The following is a 19,063-nucleotide window of genomic DNA, read 5'->3' on the forward strand; positions in this document are numbered from 1 at the left end:
CAGAAAAATGTTTGTCCACAGTTTCAGGCCGACAGGTATTGCTGGAGGGTTAAGGAACAGGAGGATTGAGAGAAAATGTGGTTGTGGCATGCTATCCTTAAGTGGTGAATGCGAAAATGCCAGCATCTGACACATACAGATATTCATTCTTTGCTTCCCTTTACCTCACCTTCTCATTGTTCTCCAGGACCACCTTGCTTATGTGTACATATGACTTCAAAATACCTGCTTCAGCCCAGATATTTCTGAACTGGAACTTCCATCTACTTGAATCTCCAATTATCCCTTCGAAAAAACCTCACTCATTTTATTCCCCCAGAAATCTGCTCCTTCTCCTACCTTCTTCCCTCCTCTAAAACACTTCTTACATCTGTTCCCCAGCTCATGTCTGTCATCTCTCTCCTGCCTCGGACTCTAGGTGTTAGTCTAGTCTCGCCTCCTTCCAATCTTTGTTCCATGTAGTGGTCAAGATTTTCCTTTCTAAAATGGAGATTTGAACATTTTACTCTTACTTAAAAATTTACCTAATAATTTATTCAATCACTTATTTGTCAAATACTTATGCCAGGCAGGGAATAAGACCATGGTGAACAAGATAAAGTCCACTGTCTCAAGGAGCACTGTTTCAATGGAGTAGGCACACAAACCAACATTTACAACCCAGGGATCAAAACACCAGGGCAGAAGAATGAGAAGACTTCAGTGGGAGAAGAAATGGCAGAGCACCTCTTTCAGTGCTATTCCCAGCTGATCCAAAGGAAGGAGCGGGGTGGTGGGCAAGGCTTCTTTACAGTAGCCACCAACTCAGCAGTTGAGGATCAAAAGGGTTGAGATCTGCCACACTGACAAGGGAGAAGTGGGGCCTCAGCAGAGATAGCACATTGTCAGGGGCTTGTTGGCACTGCTATGAGCAATGAAGCACCTCAGCACAGGAGCCAAGGGCACCTCAAGAACTTCCCTTCCCCACCTTCTTGCTAAGGAGCTGGAATTTTTTGGTCCTCATCATTTCTACATATTCAGAGACAATCTCATTATTGAAAATATATCAGTTAAAATGGCTAAAAATTCAACCAGAAATACCCTAGCATATTGTTACTTATGTACTGTGAGGTCATCTCTTAACTGAAACTTTCCACAGTTTGTCTTTTAAATATAAATACCTTATTAGCTGCAGCTAGAACCCAAGGGGTCCTGACTGAATCCGGTACCAGGGGGAAGAGACAGGGTCAGCCAGGAGGCTGTTTGATGGATAGGAGGAGGGTCAAAGTCAAGGGACCCTGGCACTGGTAAGGAACAGAAAGGGACAGTCTGAAAGACATTTTGCAAAAATCAGTGGAATTCTGTGACAGTCTAGGTAAGTTACTAAAGAGAGAAGAGAAGATCAGAGATGCCGTGAGGAATTGTTCAAATCTGGGTTCCACACTGAACTTCACACATAAAGAAGGCATTATATATATTTATATTATTGGAGAAAAAATAATGGAGCTATTGCTTCTGAAACCCAGTCTCCTAACTCTATAGGTTAAGGATTGCTTTTAAACCCTTACATTTGGGAACTCTATTTGCTCTATTGCTTAAAAGTATTAACATTAATCCCATTAGTGTAGGAGCAACTGTCTGGGTAACTGAGAACCTACTTCTCAATCTCCTGCTCTCTGAAGGCCCACTCCTTCCTCTCCATGGCATTCATCATCCGCCTCCTTTTCTCAAACTGGGAGGTGTCACTCAGAGGGGGCAGGGTGTCTTCCCAAGCACGCTTCTCCCGGGCACGTTCTATCATCTCTACTTCAGCTTGTCCTGCCGGGAGACCTCGACCTAGAGGATGAGGCAGAACGCTTAAGAAACACACAGACACACTCATGTACCTACTGATATTTAATTGACTCCTTCTCAGATCTTGTCCTCTTTAAATTCAAGGTTATGACAAGATGAAATGATATTGGGATATGTCTCCACATGTGCCTGAGAGTGTATTATCTGTGCCCGGTACTCTCTCTTGTTAGCAATTCAGTCAGAAGACATTTTATTTGCATGGAAGTATTTAAAGATATTAGATGACTACTAAATAATCACACCTCGGAACGTTCCATATTGGAAAAATCCATCTTTCGAAATACAAAGAAATATCAAAATAACTTGCAGAAGATCATAGTTAGTAAGTGGTGAAACCCAGAATTTGCCCATGACAATCTGGCCCTTGTGGTCTTACATACTACACTATACTCCCTCTCTAGAAACAAATATGAAACAAAAATGAACTATACAGAGAAGCCCACAGCTAATACCATACTCAACAGTGAAAGGTTAAAAGCTTTTTCTCTAAGATCAGGAACAAGGTAAGCGTGCACACTCTCACCACTCCTATTCAACATAGTACTGGAAGCCCTAACCAGAGAAATTGGGGGGGGGGGGCGGGGAGAAAGAGAGAGAGAGAGAAACAAAAAGAGAAAAATGCATCCAAGTCAAAAAGTGAAAGTGTTAATCGCTCAGTCATGTCTGACTTTTTGCAACCGCATGGCCTATCCATAGAATTCTCCAGGCAAGAATACTGGAGTGGGTGGCCATTCCCTTCTCCAAGGGATCTTCCCGACTCAGGGACAAAACCAGTGTCTCCTGTACTGCAGGCAGATTCTTTACCATTTGTGCTACCTGGGAAGGAAGAAGTAAAATTATATGTAGATTTCATAATAAGCTACCTTACTGAACTGAGATTCCTAGTTCCGTTCATTTAAATTTTTAAAATGAGTGCATTGCCTACAAGTAAAAATAGTTTTGCTTCTTCTTTCTAATCCTCATACCTAATTTTTTTTCTCTTATTTTACTGCATTAACTCAATTATTTCTCAATCAGGATGCTATTAATATTGTATTGGGCAAACAATTAATTTTTGGATGGGCCTGCCCCATGCAGGGCAAGATGTTTAGTATCCATGCCAGCCTAGCTTCCCCAAACCCAACCCATTTGCCTTATCACTATTATGGAGTTTCCAAATGTCCCTGGGGTTGATGGTCATAGCCTAGTTGAAAAAGTTCTGGGCTAGGATCTTCCCTGAACTGCTAAATAATAGTGGTGATAAAGGAATCACTGTCTTTTTCTTGATTTTAAGGATAAAGCTTCTCAAGTCTTACCTTTAGTATTATGTTTATCTCAGATAATCTTTATTAAATTACTAAAGTTTCCTTCTGATCCCAACATTTGGAGTTTACAACATGAATGCATGTCAGATATTATCAAACTACTTTTCCTGAATCTACTGAAGCATTTTCTGATATTTTCTGTTAAAATGGTAACATGCATTGGTTGGTTTTCTGATATTGCACCAAACTCGAATTTGTATGATCAACCCATTTAGTTACAATAAGTCATCTATTAACTTATTTTTAAAATTTATTTATTTGGCTGTGCCAGGTCTTAGTTGCAGCAGGCAGGATCTACTTCTCTGCTGTTGTTCAGTCACTAAGTCTCGTCCGACTGTTTGTGGCCCCTTGGACTGCAGCACGCCAGGCTTACCTGTCCTTCACTATCTCCTGGAGTTTGCTCAAATTCATGTCCATTAAGTTGGTGTTGCCATCCAATCATGTCATCCTCTGTCACCCCCTTCTCCTCCTGCCCTCAGGATCCTCCTTTCTCAGCACTCAGGGTTTTTTCCAGTGAGTTCTAGTTCTCTGATCAGGGATCAAACCCAAGCCCCCTGCATTGGGAGCGTGGAGTTTTAGCCACTGGAACATCAGGGAAGTGTCAGTCATCTTTTTAAGATACTGTCACGTGTCACTTTTCTATATACTAATAATGAACTATCAGAAAGAGGAAGCAAAAAAAAAAAATCCCACTTAAAATCCCATCACTTGATTATGGTGTAAGATCTCTTTAATGTGTTGTTGGATTCTATTTTCTAACCCTCCCACGCAGTTGGTTAGAATGTAGTTGGTGCAACCATTACGGAAAACAGTATGGAGGTTCCTCAAAACACTAAAAACGGAGTTATCATATGATCCAGGAATCCTACTTCTGGGCATATATCAGGACAAAACTACAATTCAAAAAGATACATGCAACCCTCTGTTCATAGCAGCTATTATTAATAGCCACAACATGGAAAGAACCTAAATGTCCATATACAGTGGAATACTACTCAGCCATAAAAAGAACAAACTAATGCCATTTGCAGCAATATGAATGAACCTAGAGATTATTATACTAAGTGAACTAAGTCAGGAAGAGAAAGACAAATACCATAAGAAATCACCTATATGTGGAATCTAAAATGACACAAATAAATTTATCTACAAAACATAACAGACTCACAGAGAACAGACTTGTGGTTGCCAAGGGGGAGAGGAAGTGGGGGAGGGATAGAGTGAGAGTTTTAGGTTAACAGATGCAAACGATAATATACACAGTGGATAAATGACAAGATCCTTCTGAATAGCACAGGGAACTATATTCAATATCTTGTGATAAACCATGATGAAAAAGATAAGAAAAGGAATGTGTTGATATATAAAATTGAATCACTTCATTGTACAAAAAAACTGATACATTGTAAATCAACTATATTTCAATATAAAATTAAAGAAAAACATGCAATAATAAAGAAAAAATATAACAAAATCCCATCAAAAAGAGAAAAATACCTACGAATAAACTTAACCAAAGAGGTGAGAGACCTATATTCTGAAAACTATAAAATATTAATGAAGGAATCTGAAAACCATATAAAGAAATCGAAAGATATCTTGTGTTTTAGACTGGAAGAATTGATATTGTTAAAATGTCCACACTACCCAAAGAGTCTACAAATTTAATTTGGCAGAGTAGAAGGATGTGTGCTCATCTTCTCCTGTGAGAACACCAAAATCACAACAAGCTGCTGAACAACCATCAAAAAGAGAATGTTGGAACCACCAAGAAAAGATACTCCACGTCCAAGGACAAAGGAGAAGCAGCAAGATGGTAGGAGGGGTGCAATCACATTTAAAATCAAACCTCATATCTGCCAGAGACTCTTGGAGGGCATAAACAAAATCTTGTGTGCACCAAAACCCATGGAAAGGAGCAGTGATCCCCGCAAGAGACTGAGCCAGACCTGCCTTTGAGTGTTTGAGGGTCTTCTGCAGAGGCATGGGTCAGCAGTGGCCTCCCACGGGGACAGGAGCACTGGCAGTAGCAGTGCTGGGAGGCACGGCAGGTGGCATAAGTCCTCTTGGAGGAGGTCGTCATTAGCCCCACTACAGAGCTGCTGGACAGGCGATCCACAAACTGGAGAACAATTATACTAAAGAAGTTCTCATGCTGTTGCGAAAGTTCTAGGGCCCACAACAGACTTCCAAACCTGGGCATCTGGCAAAGGGACTGGGAATCCCCAGGAAATCTGACTTTGAATGTCAGTGGGATTTGATTATAGAACTTCCACAGGACTGGGGAAATAGACTCTTGGAAGGAAAGACAAAACCATATGTGGTCCAGGACCCAGGAGAAAGGAGTAGTGACCCCACAAGAGACTGAGCCAGACTTTCCTATGAGTGTCTGGGAGTCTCCAACAGAGGCATGGGTCAACAGTGGCCTGCCACAGGGTCAGAGGTAGTGACAGCAACAGTCCTGGGAGGCGCAATATACTGACATAAGTCCTTGTGGAGGAGGTCACCATTACCCCTACCACAGACTCTATAGCTCCACCACAGACACTGCAAACTCTAGGACTGGGCCACCTCAGACCAAACTACAGGGAGGGAGCACAGGCCCACCCTCAGCAGAAAATTGGATTAAAGATTTACTGAGCGTGGCCCAGCCCACCAGAGCAAGACCTAGTTTTCCCCACAGCCAGTCCCTCCCATCAGGAAGCTTGCACTCCCATCCATCAGAGGGCCGACAGAATGGAAATCACAATCACAGAAAATGAACCAAAATGATGGCCTTGTATAACTCAATGAAACTTTGAACCATGCCATATAGGACCACCCAAGATGGCTGGGTTATGGCAGAGAGATATGACAAAACGTGGTCCACTGGAGAAGGAGATGGCAAACCACTTCAGCATCCTTGAGAAGAATTCATGGGCTTTGAGAAGCCCATGAACAGTATGAAAAGGCAAAAAAGATATGACACTGAAAGATGAACCCCCTGGACAGGTAGGTGTCCAATGTGCTACTGAAGAAGAGTGCAGAAATAGCTCCAGAAGGAATGAAGAGGCTCAGCCAAAGCAGACACGACGCCCAGTTATGGATGTCTGGTGGTGAAAGTAAAGTCTGATACTGTAAACAACAATACTGTACAGGAACCTGTAATGTCAGGCCATGAATCAAGATAAATTGGAAGTGGCCAAACAGGAGATGGCAAGAGTAAATATCAACATTTTATGAATCAGTGAACTAAAATGGGCAGGAAAGGCAAATACAATTCACAAGACCATTATATCTACTACTGTGGGCAAGAATCCCTTAGGAGAAATGGAGTAGTCCTCATAGTCAACAAACGAGTCTGAAATGCAGCACTTGGGTCTAATCACAAAAATGACAGAATTATCTCAGTTTGCTTGCAAGGCAAACCATTCAACATCATAGTAATCCAAGTCTATGCCCCAAACACTAATGCCAAAGAGGCTGAGTTGAAAGAAAGAAAGAAAGTGAAGTCACTCAGTCATGTCCAACTCTTTGCAACCCCATGGACTGTGGCCTACCAGGCTCCTCTGTCGATGGGATTTTCCGGGCAAGAATACTGGAGTGGGTTGCCATTTCCTTCTCCAGGAGATCTTCCTGACCCAGGGATTGAACCCAGGTCTCCCGCATTGTAGGCAGATGCTTTACCATCTGACTCACCAGGGAAGTCCACAAATGGAATGCCAAAGAGGCTGAGTTAAAAGCTTCTATGAATACCTATGGGCTTCCCAGGTGGTGCTAATGGTAAAGAACCCACCTCCCAATGCAGGAGATGCAAGAGACGTGAGTTCGACCCCTAGTTCTGGAGGATCCCCCAGCAGAGGGAGTGGCAACCCACTCAAGTATTCTTGCCTGGAGAATCCCTTGGATAAGACAGCCTGGCAGGCTACAATCCACAGGGTCACAAAGAGTCAGACATGACTGAAGTGAGTTAGCATGCATGCATCCGTGAAGACCTACAAGACCTTCTGGAACTAACACCCCAAAAAGATGTCCTTTCATTATAGGGGACTGGAATGCAAAAGTAGGAAGTCAAGAAATACCTGGAGTAATGGGAAAATTTGGCCTTGGAGTACAGAATGAAGCAGGGCAAAGGCTAACAGAGTTTTGCCAAGAGAATGCACTGGTCATAGCAAACACCCTCTTCCAACAACACAAGAGAAGACTCTACACGTGGACAACACCAGATGGTCCATACCGAAATCAGACTAATTATATTCTTTGCAGCCAAAGATGGAGAAGCACTATACAGTAAGCAAACACAAGACCAGGAGCTGACTGTGGCTCAGATCATGAACTGCTTATTGCCAAATTCAGACTTAATTGAAGAAAGTAGGGAAAACCACTAAACCATTCAGGTATGACCTAAATCAAATCTCTTATGATTATACAGTTCACTTCACTTCAGTCACTCAGTCGTGTCCAACTCTTTGCGACCCCATGAATCGAAGCACGCCAGGCCTCCTTGTCCATCACCAACTCCCAGAGTTTACCCAAACTCATATCCATCGAATCAGTGATGCATCCAACCATCTCATCCTCTGTGATGCCCTTCTCCTCCTGCCCCCAATCCTTGCAGCATTAGGGTCTTTTCCAATTAGTCAACTCTTCGCATGAGGTGGCCAAAGTATTGGAGTTTCAGCTTCAACATCAGTCCTTCCAATGAACACCTAGGACTGATCTCCTTTAGGATGGACTGGTTGGATCTCCTTGCAGTCCAAGGGACTCTCAAGAGTCTTCTCCAACACCACAGTTCAAAAGCATCAATTCTTCGGCACTCAGCTTTCTTCACTGTCCAACTCTCACATCCATACATGACCACTGGAAAAACCATAACCTTGACTAGACAGACCTTTGTTGGCAAAGTAATGTCTCTGCTTTTAAATATGCTATCTAGGTTGGTCATAACCTTCCTTCCAAGGAGTAAGCATCTTTTAATTTCATGGCTGCAATCACCATCAGCAGTGATTTTTCAGCCCCAAAAAATAAAGTCTGACACTGTTTCCACTGTTTCCCCATCTATTTCCCATGGAGTGATGGGACCAGATGCCATGATCTTAGTTTTCTGAACGTTGAGCTTTAAGGCAATTTTTTCACTCTCCTCTTTTACTTTCATCAAGAGGCTCTTTAGTTCTTCTTCACTTTATGCCATAAGGGTGGTGTCATCTGCATATCTGAAGTTATTGATATTTCTCCCAGCAATCTTGATTCCAGCTTGTGTTTCCTCCAGCCCAGCGTTTCTCATGATGTACTCTGCATAGAAGTTAAATAAGCAGGGTGACAATATACAGCCTTGACATACTCCTTTTCCTATTTGGAAGCAGTCTGTTGTTCCATGTCCAGTTCTAACTGTTGCTTCCTGACCTGCATACAGGTTTCTCAAGAGACAGGTCAGATGGTCTGGTATTCCCATCTCTTTCAGAATTTTCCACAGTTTATTGTAATCCACATGGTCAAAGGCTTTGGCATAGTCAATAAAGCAGAAATAGATGTTTTTCTGGAACTCTCTTGCTTTTTCGATCATCCAGCAGATATTGGCAATTTGATCTCTGGTTCCTCTGCCTTTTCTAAAACCAGCTTGAACATCTGGAAGTTCATGGTTCACGTATTGCTAAAAGCCTAGCTTGGAGAATTTTGAGCATTACTTTACTAGCGTGTGAGATGAGTGCAATTGTGCGGTAGTTTGAGCATTCTTTGGCATTGCCTTTCTTAGCAATTGGAATGAAAACTGACCTTTTCCAGTCCTGTGGCCACTGCTGAGTTTTCCAAATTTGCTGGCATATTGAGTGCAGCACTTTCACAGCATCATCTTTGAGGATTTGAAATAGCTCAACTGGAATTCCATCACCTCCACTAGCTTTGTTCGTAGTGATGCTTTCTAAGGCCCACTTGACTTCACATTCCAGGATGTCTGGCTCTAGGTGAGTGATCACACCATCATGATTACCTGGGTCGTGAAGATCTTTTTTGTACAGTTCTTCTGTGTATTCTTGCCAACTCTTAATATCTTCTGCTTCTGTTAGGTCCATACCATTTCTGTCCTTTATTGAGCCCATCTTTGCATGAAATGTTCCCTTGGTATCTCTAATTTTCAGATTAGAATATCTTTCCTTTTCTCCTTTGCTTTTCGCTTCTCTTCTTTTCCCAGCTATTTGTAAGGCCTCCTCAGACAGCCATTTTGCTTTTTTGCATTTCTTTTCCATGGGGATGGTCTTGATCCCTGTCTCCTGTACAATGTCACAAACCTCTGTCCATAGTTCATCAGGCACTCTGTCTATCAGATCTAGTCCCTTAAATCTATTTGTCACTTCCACTGTATAATCATAAGGGATTTGATTTAGGTCATACCTAAATGGTCTAGTGGAGAAATAACTCCAGAAAGAATGATGGGATGGAGCCAAAGCAAAAACTATACCCAGCTGTGGATGTGACTCGTGATAGAAGCAAAGTCCGATGCTGTAAAGAGCAATATTGCATAGGAGCCTGGAATGTTAGGTCCATGAATGAAGGCAAATTGGAAGTGGTCAAACAGGAGATGGCAAGAGTGAACATGGACATTCTAGGAATCAGCGAACTAAGATGGACTGGAATGGGTGCATTTAACTCAGATGACCATTATGTCTACTACCGTGGGCAGGAATCCCTTAGAAGAAATGGAGTAGCCATCATGGTCAACAAAAGAGTCCGAAATGCAGTACTTGGATGCAATCTCAAAAACGACAGAATGATCTCTGTTCGTTTCCAAGGCAGACCATTCAACATCACAGTAATCCAAGTCTATGCCCCGACTGGTAATGCTGAAGAAGCTGAACTTGAATGATTCTATGAAGACCTACAAGACCTTTTAGAACTAACAATCAAAAAACATGTCCTTTTCATTATATGGGACTGGAATGCAAAAGTAGGAAGTCAGGAAACACCTGGCGTAACAGGCAAATTTGGCCTTGGAGTACAGAATGAAGCAGGGCAAAGGCTAATAGAGTTTTGCCAACAGAACGCACTGGTCATAGCAAACACCCTCTTCCAACAACACAAGACAAGACTCTACACATGGACATCACCAGATGGTCAACACTGAAATCTGATTAATTATATTCTTTGCAGCCAAGGATGGAGAAGCTCTATACAGTCAGCAGAAACAAGACCGGGAGCAGACTGTGGCTCAGATCATGATTATACAGTGGAAGCAACAAATAGATTCCAGGGATTAGATCTGATAGACAGAGTGCCTGAAGAACTATGGATGGAGGTTTGGGACACTGTACAGGAGGCAGTAATCAAGACCATCCCCAAGAAAAAGAAGTGCAAAAAGGCAAAATGGTTGTCTGAGGAGGCCTTACAAACAGCTATGGAAAGAAGAGAAGCGAAAGGCAAAGGAGAAAAGGAAAGATATACCCATTTGAATGCAGAGTTCCAAAGAATAGCAAGGAGAGATAAGAAAGCCTTCCTCAGTGATCAGTGCAAAGAAATAAAGGAAAACAATAGAATGGGAAAGACTAGAGATCTCTTCAAGAAAATTCGACATACCATGGGAACATTTTTGCAAAGATGGGCACAATAAAGGACAGATATGATATGAACCTAACAGAAGCAGAAGATATTAAGAAAAGGTGGCAAGAATACACAGAAGAACTATACAAAAAAGATCTTCATGACCCAGATAATCATGATGGTGTGATCACTCACCTAGAGCCAGACATCCTGGAATGCAAAGTCAAGTAGGCCTTAAGAAGCATCACTACGAACAAAGCTAGTGGAGGTGATGGAATTCCCGTTGAGCTATTTCAAATCCTAAAAGATCATGCTGTGAAAGTGCTGTACTCAATATGCCAGCAAATTTGGAAAACTCAGCAGTGGCCTCAGGACTGGAAAAGGTCAGTTTTCATTCCAATTGCTAAGAAAGGCAATGCCAAAGAATGCTCAAACTACCGCACAATTACACTCATCTCACATGCTAGCAAAGTAATGCTCAAAATTCTCCAAGCCAGGCTTCAATAGTATGTGAACCATGAACTTCCAGATGTTCAAGCTGGTTTTAGAAAAGGCAGAGGAACCAGAGATCAAACTGCCAACATCCGTTGGATCATTGAAAAGCAAGAGAGTTCCAGAAAAACATCTATTTCTGCTTTACTGACTATTCCAAAGCCTTTGACTAGGTGGATCACAACAAACTGTGGAAAATTCTTCAAGAGATGGGAATACCAGACCACCTGACCTGCCTCTTGAGAAATCTGTATGCAGGTCAGGAAGCAACAGTTAGAACTGGACATGGAAAAACAGAGTGGTTCCAAATCAGGAAAGGAGTACCTCAAGGCTGTATACTGTCAGCCTGCTTATTTAATTTATATGCAGAGTACATCATGAGAAATGCTGGGCTGGATGACGCACAAGCTGGAATCAAGATTGCCGGGAGAAATATCAATAACCTCAGATATGCAGATGACACCACCCTTATGGAAGAAAGTGAATAAGAACTAAAGAGCCTCTTGATGAAAGTGAAAGAGGAGAGAGAAAAAGTTGGCTTAAAACTCAACATTCAGAGAACTAAGATCATGGCATCTGGTCCCATCACATCATGGCAAATAGATGGGGAAACAGTGTCAGACTTTATTTTGGGGGGCTCCAAAATCACTGCAGATGGTGACTGCAGCCATGAAATTAAAAGACACTTACTCTTTGGAAGAAATGTTATGACCAACCTAGACAGCATATTAAAAAGTAGAGACATTTCTTTGCCAACAAAGGTCCATCTAGTCAAAGCTATGGTTTTTCCAGTAGTCATGTATGGATGTGAGAGTTAGACTATAAAGAAAGCTGAGGGCCGAAGAATTGATGCTTTTGAACTGTGGTGTTGGAGAAGACTCTTAAGAGTCCCTTGGACAGCAAAGGGATCCAACCAGTTCTTCCTAAAGGAAATCAGTCCTGAATATTCATTGGAAGGATGGATGCTGAAGCTGAAACTCCACTATCTTGACCACGTGATGTAAAGAACTGACTCACTGGAAAAGACCCTGATGCTGGGAAAGATTGAAGGCAGGAGGAGAAGGGGATGATGGCGGATGAGATGGTTGTATGGCATCACCGATTCAACGGACATGAGTCTGAGTAAACTCCGGGAGTTGGTGACGGACAAGGAGGCCTGGCGTGCTGCAGTCCATGGGGTCGCAAAGAGTCAGACATGACTGAGCGACTGAACTTGGAAGTATGTTGAAGGATATCCTTTTATTCTTCCCTTACTCAGATTAATAGCTAACATTTATATAATGCTTATTTACATACTAAGCATTGGCCTAAGCACATTACATAAATGAATTTAATTAGCGTTTACAATATCCTATGAGATAGACCTATGAAATGTTCTGTCCTATGAAAGTGTCTTTATTTCACCTTCTCCCCTGAGTAAGAGTTTGGCTGGTGTTAGAATTCTAGATTTGGGTTATTTTCCCACAGTACTTTAAGATACAACAGAATGCCCACCTGGAGGTACTCTGTCTCTTAGGGAGCCTGGAATTCCTTGTGTAAATGGCCCCAAGCCCACTTCCAAAATCTACATTGGTCACTTCGCAGGATTCAGACTCCTGACGGCAGACTATATGATGCTGTTTGTTCACCCTTAAGCCCAAGGGGTGGCCACATAGCAGCTGTTTGCAAGGATGTCTAAACAGAAGATGGAAGAGCAGGACAGGAGAGGCAATCATAGGCATGCACAACAAGCTCGTCATGATGAAGAACAGAGCCAGAGAGAAGGGCCAGCCACCAGGCAGCCTCTCCCACTGCTGCCACATGCCAGCATGCAATCCCAAGGAGTCTAAGAATTTTAAATGTACACTTGTCCTTTCAGCTTTTTATAAAGATTTATTTGTGAAAAATATAGAATGTATTTTATCTAACAGACAGTAGCTTGATTTACAATGTTTAAACATCTACACACATAATATGTAGGCCTCCATTTAAACTTTTACCCAGGGCCTCACCAACGAGGAGGTAGGCCTGACTCATGGAGCTTTTTATTGACACTTCAACCCCAGAGCTGCCAGGCACAGGGCTCCAATTAGGTCTTTACCAAGTGAAGCATTTCTGAGCCCCTACCTAAACCTCTTGTTTTCAAGGGCGTGGCCCCAGTCCTTCTGCAGCTCAAAGCTAAGCCCTTTTCACACTAAGAGGTAAAGCTCAAGGCTGCAGGTAGGAGTACCTGGCTTAGACTGGCAGGCACTGAGCTCAGTTCTACCTGTGGGCAAGAGAGAAGTTTCTCCCTCCTTTAATCAGGTAACTCAGGTCTGGCTCTTCACCATTCAGAGTCCCTGCTCATCATCACAGATTCCCAGCTATTTCTCTTAGGAAGATGTCTCCACTGCTAAATGATTGATTTTCTTCCTTGATTTTAAGTGTGGTTATTAATTTTCATAATTATGTTTTTTGTGTGTTCAAAGCAGAGGGAAAGATTTCAGCATACTTTGAATCTATCACCTAGACTGAAGGTAGAGTCTCTGCTTTAAACTGTGGGTGTCACTTGTTAATCTGGATCCAAGAAGTGAGCCAAGAAACAAGAATCAAAACTAGAACTCAGATGTGAACATCCTTGTTGCTACTAACAGATTTGATCACAGCAATTCATTACATTGGGGAAACAAAAGTAACCTCATTTTAATAAAAATCATTACAATGTACTAAGTATTTCCATGACCTTCAGGGAGTCAGTCTCTCTGGTTCTCAGCTTCCTAGGCACAATCAGATGAGTTTAATAAGCTAATTTCTAACAATTTCTAAAGGCCCCGTCTCTTATTAATTTTTATAGTTTCACATTATAAGGGCCTAGACCAGTATAATTTCTATACTCTGAGAGTGAATTTCTGAGCATTTCAGATATAATATCAAAAGAAATCATCCAAATCATCAAATAAAGTGTATAAGAGAGCCTTGATAAATCCCAAGATATTTTAGTAAAGTAAGATGGTATTATTACTTGTTGGAAAATGCAAAATGCATATTATTGCTATATTTACAATATGCATGATGCATATTATAAGATAATATTATTACTTGTTGGAATATGCATATGTCATGCATATTACATGTTGGAATATGCATTCAGTATTATACACTCAAAAAAAATTTATGTGTAAAGAAAGAATATAAATTTCTCAGTGAAAAGGAGCTGATTCACTGGGAGAAACAGTGAGAAGAGGGAGGTGAGTCATCAGCAAAGTAACCACAAAATTAAGTCTAAATATAACTTCAGCTTCAAGAAAAAAGGACAAATAAGTGTCCTTATAGTGATAAGGGCATATCTCTCTTTGAACAAATCTATCAGAAAGTGTACAAGTCTATGAAGTAGCTCTACTGAGCAAGACACTTTAAATAGCAATACTTTAAACCACAGTTGCCTCTGTGTGTGTCATTTCCAAGAACTCAACAGCATGCGTGGTCATCAGGACTGTCATCTGCAGATATTCAAAAGAATTTCCAACTTACCCCAAGTGAGAGTAGCCAGGGTCAGGAGCTCAGGGATGGAATCCTGACATACTACATATTTTGGAGAATACGGGTCTGTTTGAACTTCAGCATCCCGATAATCAGTCTGAGTGCCCACCGTGTACTTCGAAGGAAAGGGCAGGAACTTAGTAGGAGGAGGAGGAAAAGTATATGGATCTGCCCTAAAAGGAAAAATTATTTTAAAAATTGAAACCTGATATAATCACTTTATACCTATCAATAGGTTTTGCAACACATATGATTAAGAGTTAAATAGTCTTTCTATGTAAAATGCCCTTGTGAATCAATAAGACAGTTAAATAGCCACAGAAAAATGGGTAAAGGACAGTCAGAAAACAAAAAGTAAAACTTCTAACAATCATATGAAAAGATAATGAACATAACTAATAATCAAAGAAACGTAAATTAAAACAGCAAGATGCTATTTAATTATATGACATAAGCAATGATTTAAAAGATTGAAAGTACTTAGCATCAATGAACTTGTGAAGAAACAGGCATTCTCATAAACTGCTGATGAAACTACAAACAGGTAAACCTAACTAACAAGTAACTAAATATATATCAAACCCTTAAAACACCCTTTTGCCCAAGCAATTGTGCTCCTAGGAATTTATTGTGGGGAATAAGTCAATGAGTGTGCAAAGATATATACAAACATGTTTATCAAGTCTCATTTACAAGAGTAAAAAACTTCTTAATGGCTAATTTTATTTTTAAAAAGTGGTTATATCTGGGATCATTAGGCATCAACCTTGGATCCATTATTTTCACCTTTTTTTTCGTTCTATTTTTAAGCACAGAAAAACTTATAAATTCACTTAAACATGTGCTCACTCGAAAATTTGTTAAAATTTAACAAAAAGTATAATAGCACATATGGTTTAATGTTTTAGTGCAGTGTTTTCTTTTTACTTTTGAGTTTGCATCCCTCAATCCCTTTTTCTTCCTTTTCCACCCATAGCAGTACCTTTTCTATATACCTGGTATCAAGGATCTTCCCAACCCAGGGATTGAACCTGCGTCTCTTAAATCTCCTGCAATGGCAAGCAGGTTCTTTACCACTAGCGCCACCTAGGAAGCCCATCTCGTATATATATCCCAGATGTATCCATGAGTTACATCCTCCATATTTTTTGCACACTTATTTTCTACAACTGACACAAATACAATTTATTTTACTGTTTGACTAACATGAAATCATAAGTATAGTTTTGCATTTTGCTTTTTTGACTAAACAACACTTCATGGAAATCTTTCCCAATCTACTCATGTGATTCTAAAAAAATTACAAACTTAAATAATGCCCATTAGTAGAAAAATTGTTTAAAAAATGGTACATCCATAATTTTTATCCAGCTATTAAAAGTAACAATGTAATCTATATGAATAAAAATGTCTATGATCTAATGTAAAGTAGAAAAAAGAACACTATAAAGCAGTATGTATAATAGGAGTACATTTTTATGTTTTTATAGACTGTGCTACTGGGCACATAAGAATTCCTAAATGGATATACAATAATAAAAGCAATTATTTCTGGATACTATGATTATAGAGAGAATTTTTTCATGTTTATAGTCTTCTGAATTTTCTAACTTTTTTTAACCTGTACATATACTACTTATAAAATACAAAATATATATATATGTATATATACCACTTCCATTTAACATAAATCTTTTTTCTAGTTGGTAGAAGAATTGATTAAATTACATAAATAAATATAATGGAAAAAAGATTTCCATTAAGAAAAATAGTCAAAGGCAATGGGAGGTGCTTATACATGAACACAGCATGTACATCTTAGCTCAAAGAAAAATGCATTTCAAGCCAATCAGAAAGAAGTGTCTATTTGGCAGTTCAACCTGTGATGGAACAGTACTTTAAATAGTTATTAATGCTGAAATCTAACAGGTACTGAAATCATTTTTTTCAGCAGTTGCTATTAATTTCTAACATAAGTAAACAATATAAGTATATATAGTTTCTTACGTTTTCAGCAGAAAGTACTCTACTATAAAAATTCTACTTGAGGAAATAACTTTAAATTACCTTTATATCATCCCAGGTCATGTGAATATTATTATAAAACCATCAGCTTGGATCAAGAGAAAAAATTATTGTTTCCAAATTAGTTTCACATTTGACCCATCTGATTAAACATGCTAAGATTATGACAAAGCCTGAAGAATCCTTCTGCCAAAGCTTTCTGCTGACTTGGGACCCTTCTCCGTGGGTCTGAGGAGAGGATGCAAAGGAGGAATGCTACTTGGAAAAAAGTCCTGTGTAACTTAATAGCGCAGTTCCTTTCCTAATTAACTTGTTATTTTTCTCCAACCTATTCTTCTCTCCATTTCAGTTGGTCTGAGGGGAGAGTAAAATGTGAATAAGAGCAGGCAAAAAATCTTCTTTCCCAGCTCTGCCCGACCTCAATCAGGACCCAACACCAGAAAGACCTCACATCTGCTCCCTACTGGGCTTGAGCTCTGCCTGGTCTTGGATCGCATCCTCAGCCTCACTTAGCCTGTTTAAGGATGGTGTCCTTTCAGCAGCCGCTACTGCTCCACATCCTCCATCTAGACCCTCCCTCCTCTAATACCAGCCACCATCGAAGCAGGCACTGTCTGCCACACCCACAGTCTTTTAAATTTTCCCCTTCTAGTCCCAACAAAACTACATGCAGGGCTTCCCTGGTGGTCCAGTGATAAAGAATCTGCCTGCCAATGCAGAAGGCACAGGTTTGATCCCTGGTCCAGGAAGATCCCACATGCCATGGAGCAGCTAAGCCCTGCACCACAACTACTAAGGGACTACAGCTATTGGCCCACACGCTGCAACTGAAGCCCGTGTGCCCTAGAGCCCATGCAACAAGAGAAGCCACCGCAATGAGAAGCCCTTGCAATGCAACAAAGAATAGCCCCCACTCTCTGCAACTAGAGAAAAGCAAGCACAGCAACAAAGACCCACTCAGCTAAAAATGAGTAAGTACATTTTAAAAAACCTACACACAAAGAGGAGCTTCACAAAGCCAGCAAATCTTATTCTGTTATTATGAACTCTATTGAACATTTGCATTTTTAAAGACAATTTTTAGAGCAATCTTAGGTTCACAGCAAAATTGCGAAGGCACAAAAACTTTCCATATACCCCTTCCCCATCATGTGCAGAGCCCGACCCACTATCAACATCACCACCAGGTGGAACTTTTGTTAAAACTGATGTACCTACACTGGCACTTCACAGTCATCCAAAATACACAGTTTACATTAAGGTTCACTTTTTTCTTTTTTAAATATATATATACTTTATTGAAGTACGGCTGACTTACAATGTTTCAGGTGCACAGCAAAGTGATTCAGTTATATATATATATTTTTATACACACACACACACATATATATATTACCTTTCAGATTATTTTCCATTATAGTTTATTACAAGATATTGACTATAGTTCCCTGTTAAGGTTCACTCTTGGTGTCGTACATTATATGGGTATGGACAAATCCTTACATGTCTATGTAGACATGTATAATAATCTGTATCCACCACATAGTAACATACAGAGTATTTGCCCTCCCTTTAAATCCTCTGTGCTCCTATTCATCCTTTCCCCATTCTCCCCAGCCCCCTGGCAACCAATAATCTTTTTATCATCTCCATAGTTTTACCTTTTCCAGAATGTCATATAGTTGGAATCATACATATGCAGCCCTTTCAGATTAGCTTCTTTCTCTTAGCAATATGCATTTAAGGTTCCTCCATGTCTTTTCATGACTTGATAGCTCATTTCTTTTTAGTGCTGAATAATATTTCCTTGTCTCAATGTACCATGGTTTACTTATCCATTCACCTGCTGAAGGACATTTTGGTTGCTTCCAAGTTTCAGCAACTATGGATAAAGCTGCTATAAACATTTGTGTGCAGGCTTTTGTGTAGACATGAGTTTTCAACCCCTTCAGGTAAATACCAAGGAGTAGGACTGCCAAATCATATGTTAAGAGTATATGTATAGTCTTTTAAGAGTCTTACACAAATTTTATTTTGGTGTGTCAATACATTAACATTCATGATTCATGTTAGAATCACTAACATTTCTACAGATGAGTAATAATGGTATTAGTATTTTTCACTCATTCAATAAATGTGTCTTGAGTGCATAGGGTTGAAAGTTCAATCCACATACTCATTTACAGATGCCTCATTTCCACAAATTGCATCGTTCAGAATAGAAGAAAATACTGTATTGTATAGAGTATGTTTAGCCTTGTAAGAAACTGCCAACCTGTCTTCTGAAGTGACTATAGCATTTTGCATTTCCACCAAAAATGAAAGTTCCTGTTGCTCAATATTTGGTGGTGTTAGTGTTCCAGATTCTGGCCATTCTAACAGTTGTATAGTGGTACATTGTT

At 40.3% G+C, this 19,063-nt stretch overlaps 1 protein-coding gene and 1 long non-coding RNA gene across 11 annotated transcripts in view; one reads left to right on the plus strand and one right to left on the minus strand.

The window, feature by feature from the left end:
• LOC145538953 (uncharacterized) overlaps positions 1-19,063 on the plus strand; it is a 136,105-nt gene that overhangs the window by 106,008 nt on the left and 11,034 nt on the right. The window contains exon 2 of the long non-coding RNA XR_014077356.1: positions 17,314-17,632. This is a non-coding gene — a long non-coding RNA (uncharacterized LOC145538953). The remainder of the gene's footprint in view (positions 1-17,313; positions 17,633-19,063) is intronic.
• The window catches only part of CFAP91 (cilia and flagella associated protein 91), a 100,163-nt gene that overhangs the window by 59,141 nt on the left and 21,959 nt on the right, over positions 1-19,063 (minus strand). For 6 of the 10 annotated variants that reach the window (XR_014077350.1, XR_014077349.1, XM_081571904.1 and 3 more), the window contains exons 6-7: positions 14,628-14,809; positions 1,638-1,815 (exon numbers count right to left, since the gene is read on the minus strand). Coding sequence is in view for 6 of the 10 variants with exons in the window: in XM_081571904.1 (XP_081428030.1) it covers positions 1,638-1,815; positions 14,628-14,809 (360 nt within the window). In the remaining 4 variants the exon portion in view is untranslated. Of the gene's footprint in view, positions 1-368; positions 481-1,637; positions 1,816-14,627; positions 14,810-19,063 lie in introns of all 10 variants that reach the window. The other 4 variants (XR_014077348.1, XR_014077347.1, XM_081571900.1 and 1 more) reach the window with 1 other exon arrangement.

This window comes from Giraffa tippelskirchi, chromosome 2 (genome assembly GCF_054371585.1).
Source record: "Giraffa tippelskirchi isolate mGirTip1 chromosome 2, T2T-mGirTip1v1.2.pri, whole genome shotgun sequence".
Classification (NCBI taxonomy): Eukaryota; Metazoa; Chordata; class Mammalia; order Artiodactyla; family Giraffidae; genus Giraffa; species Giraffa tippelskirchi.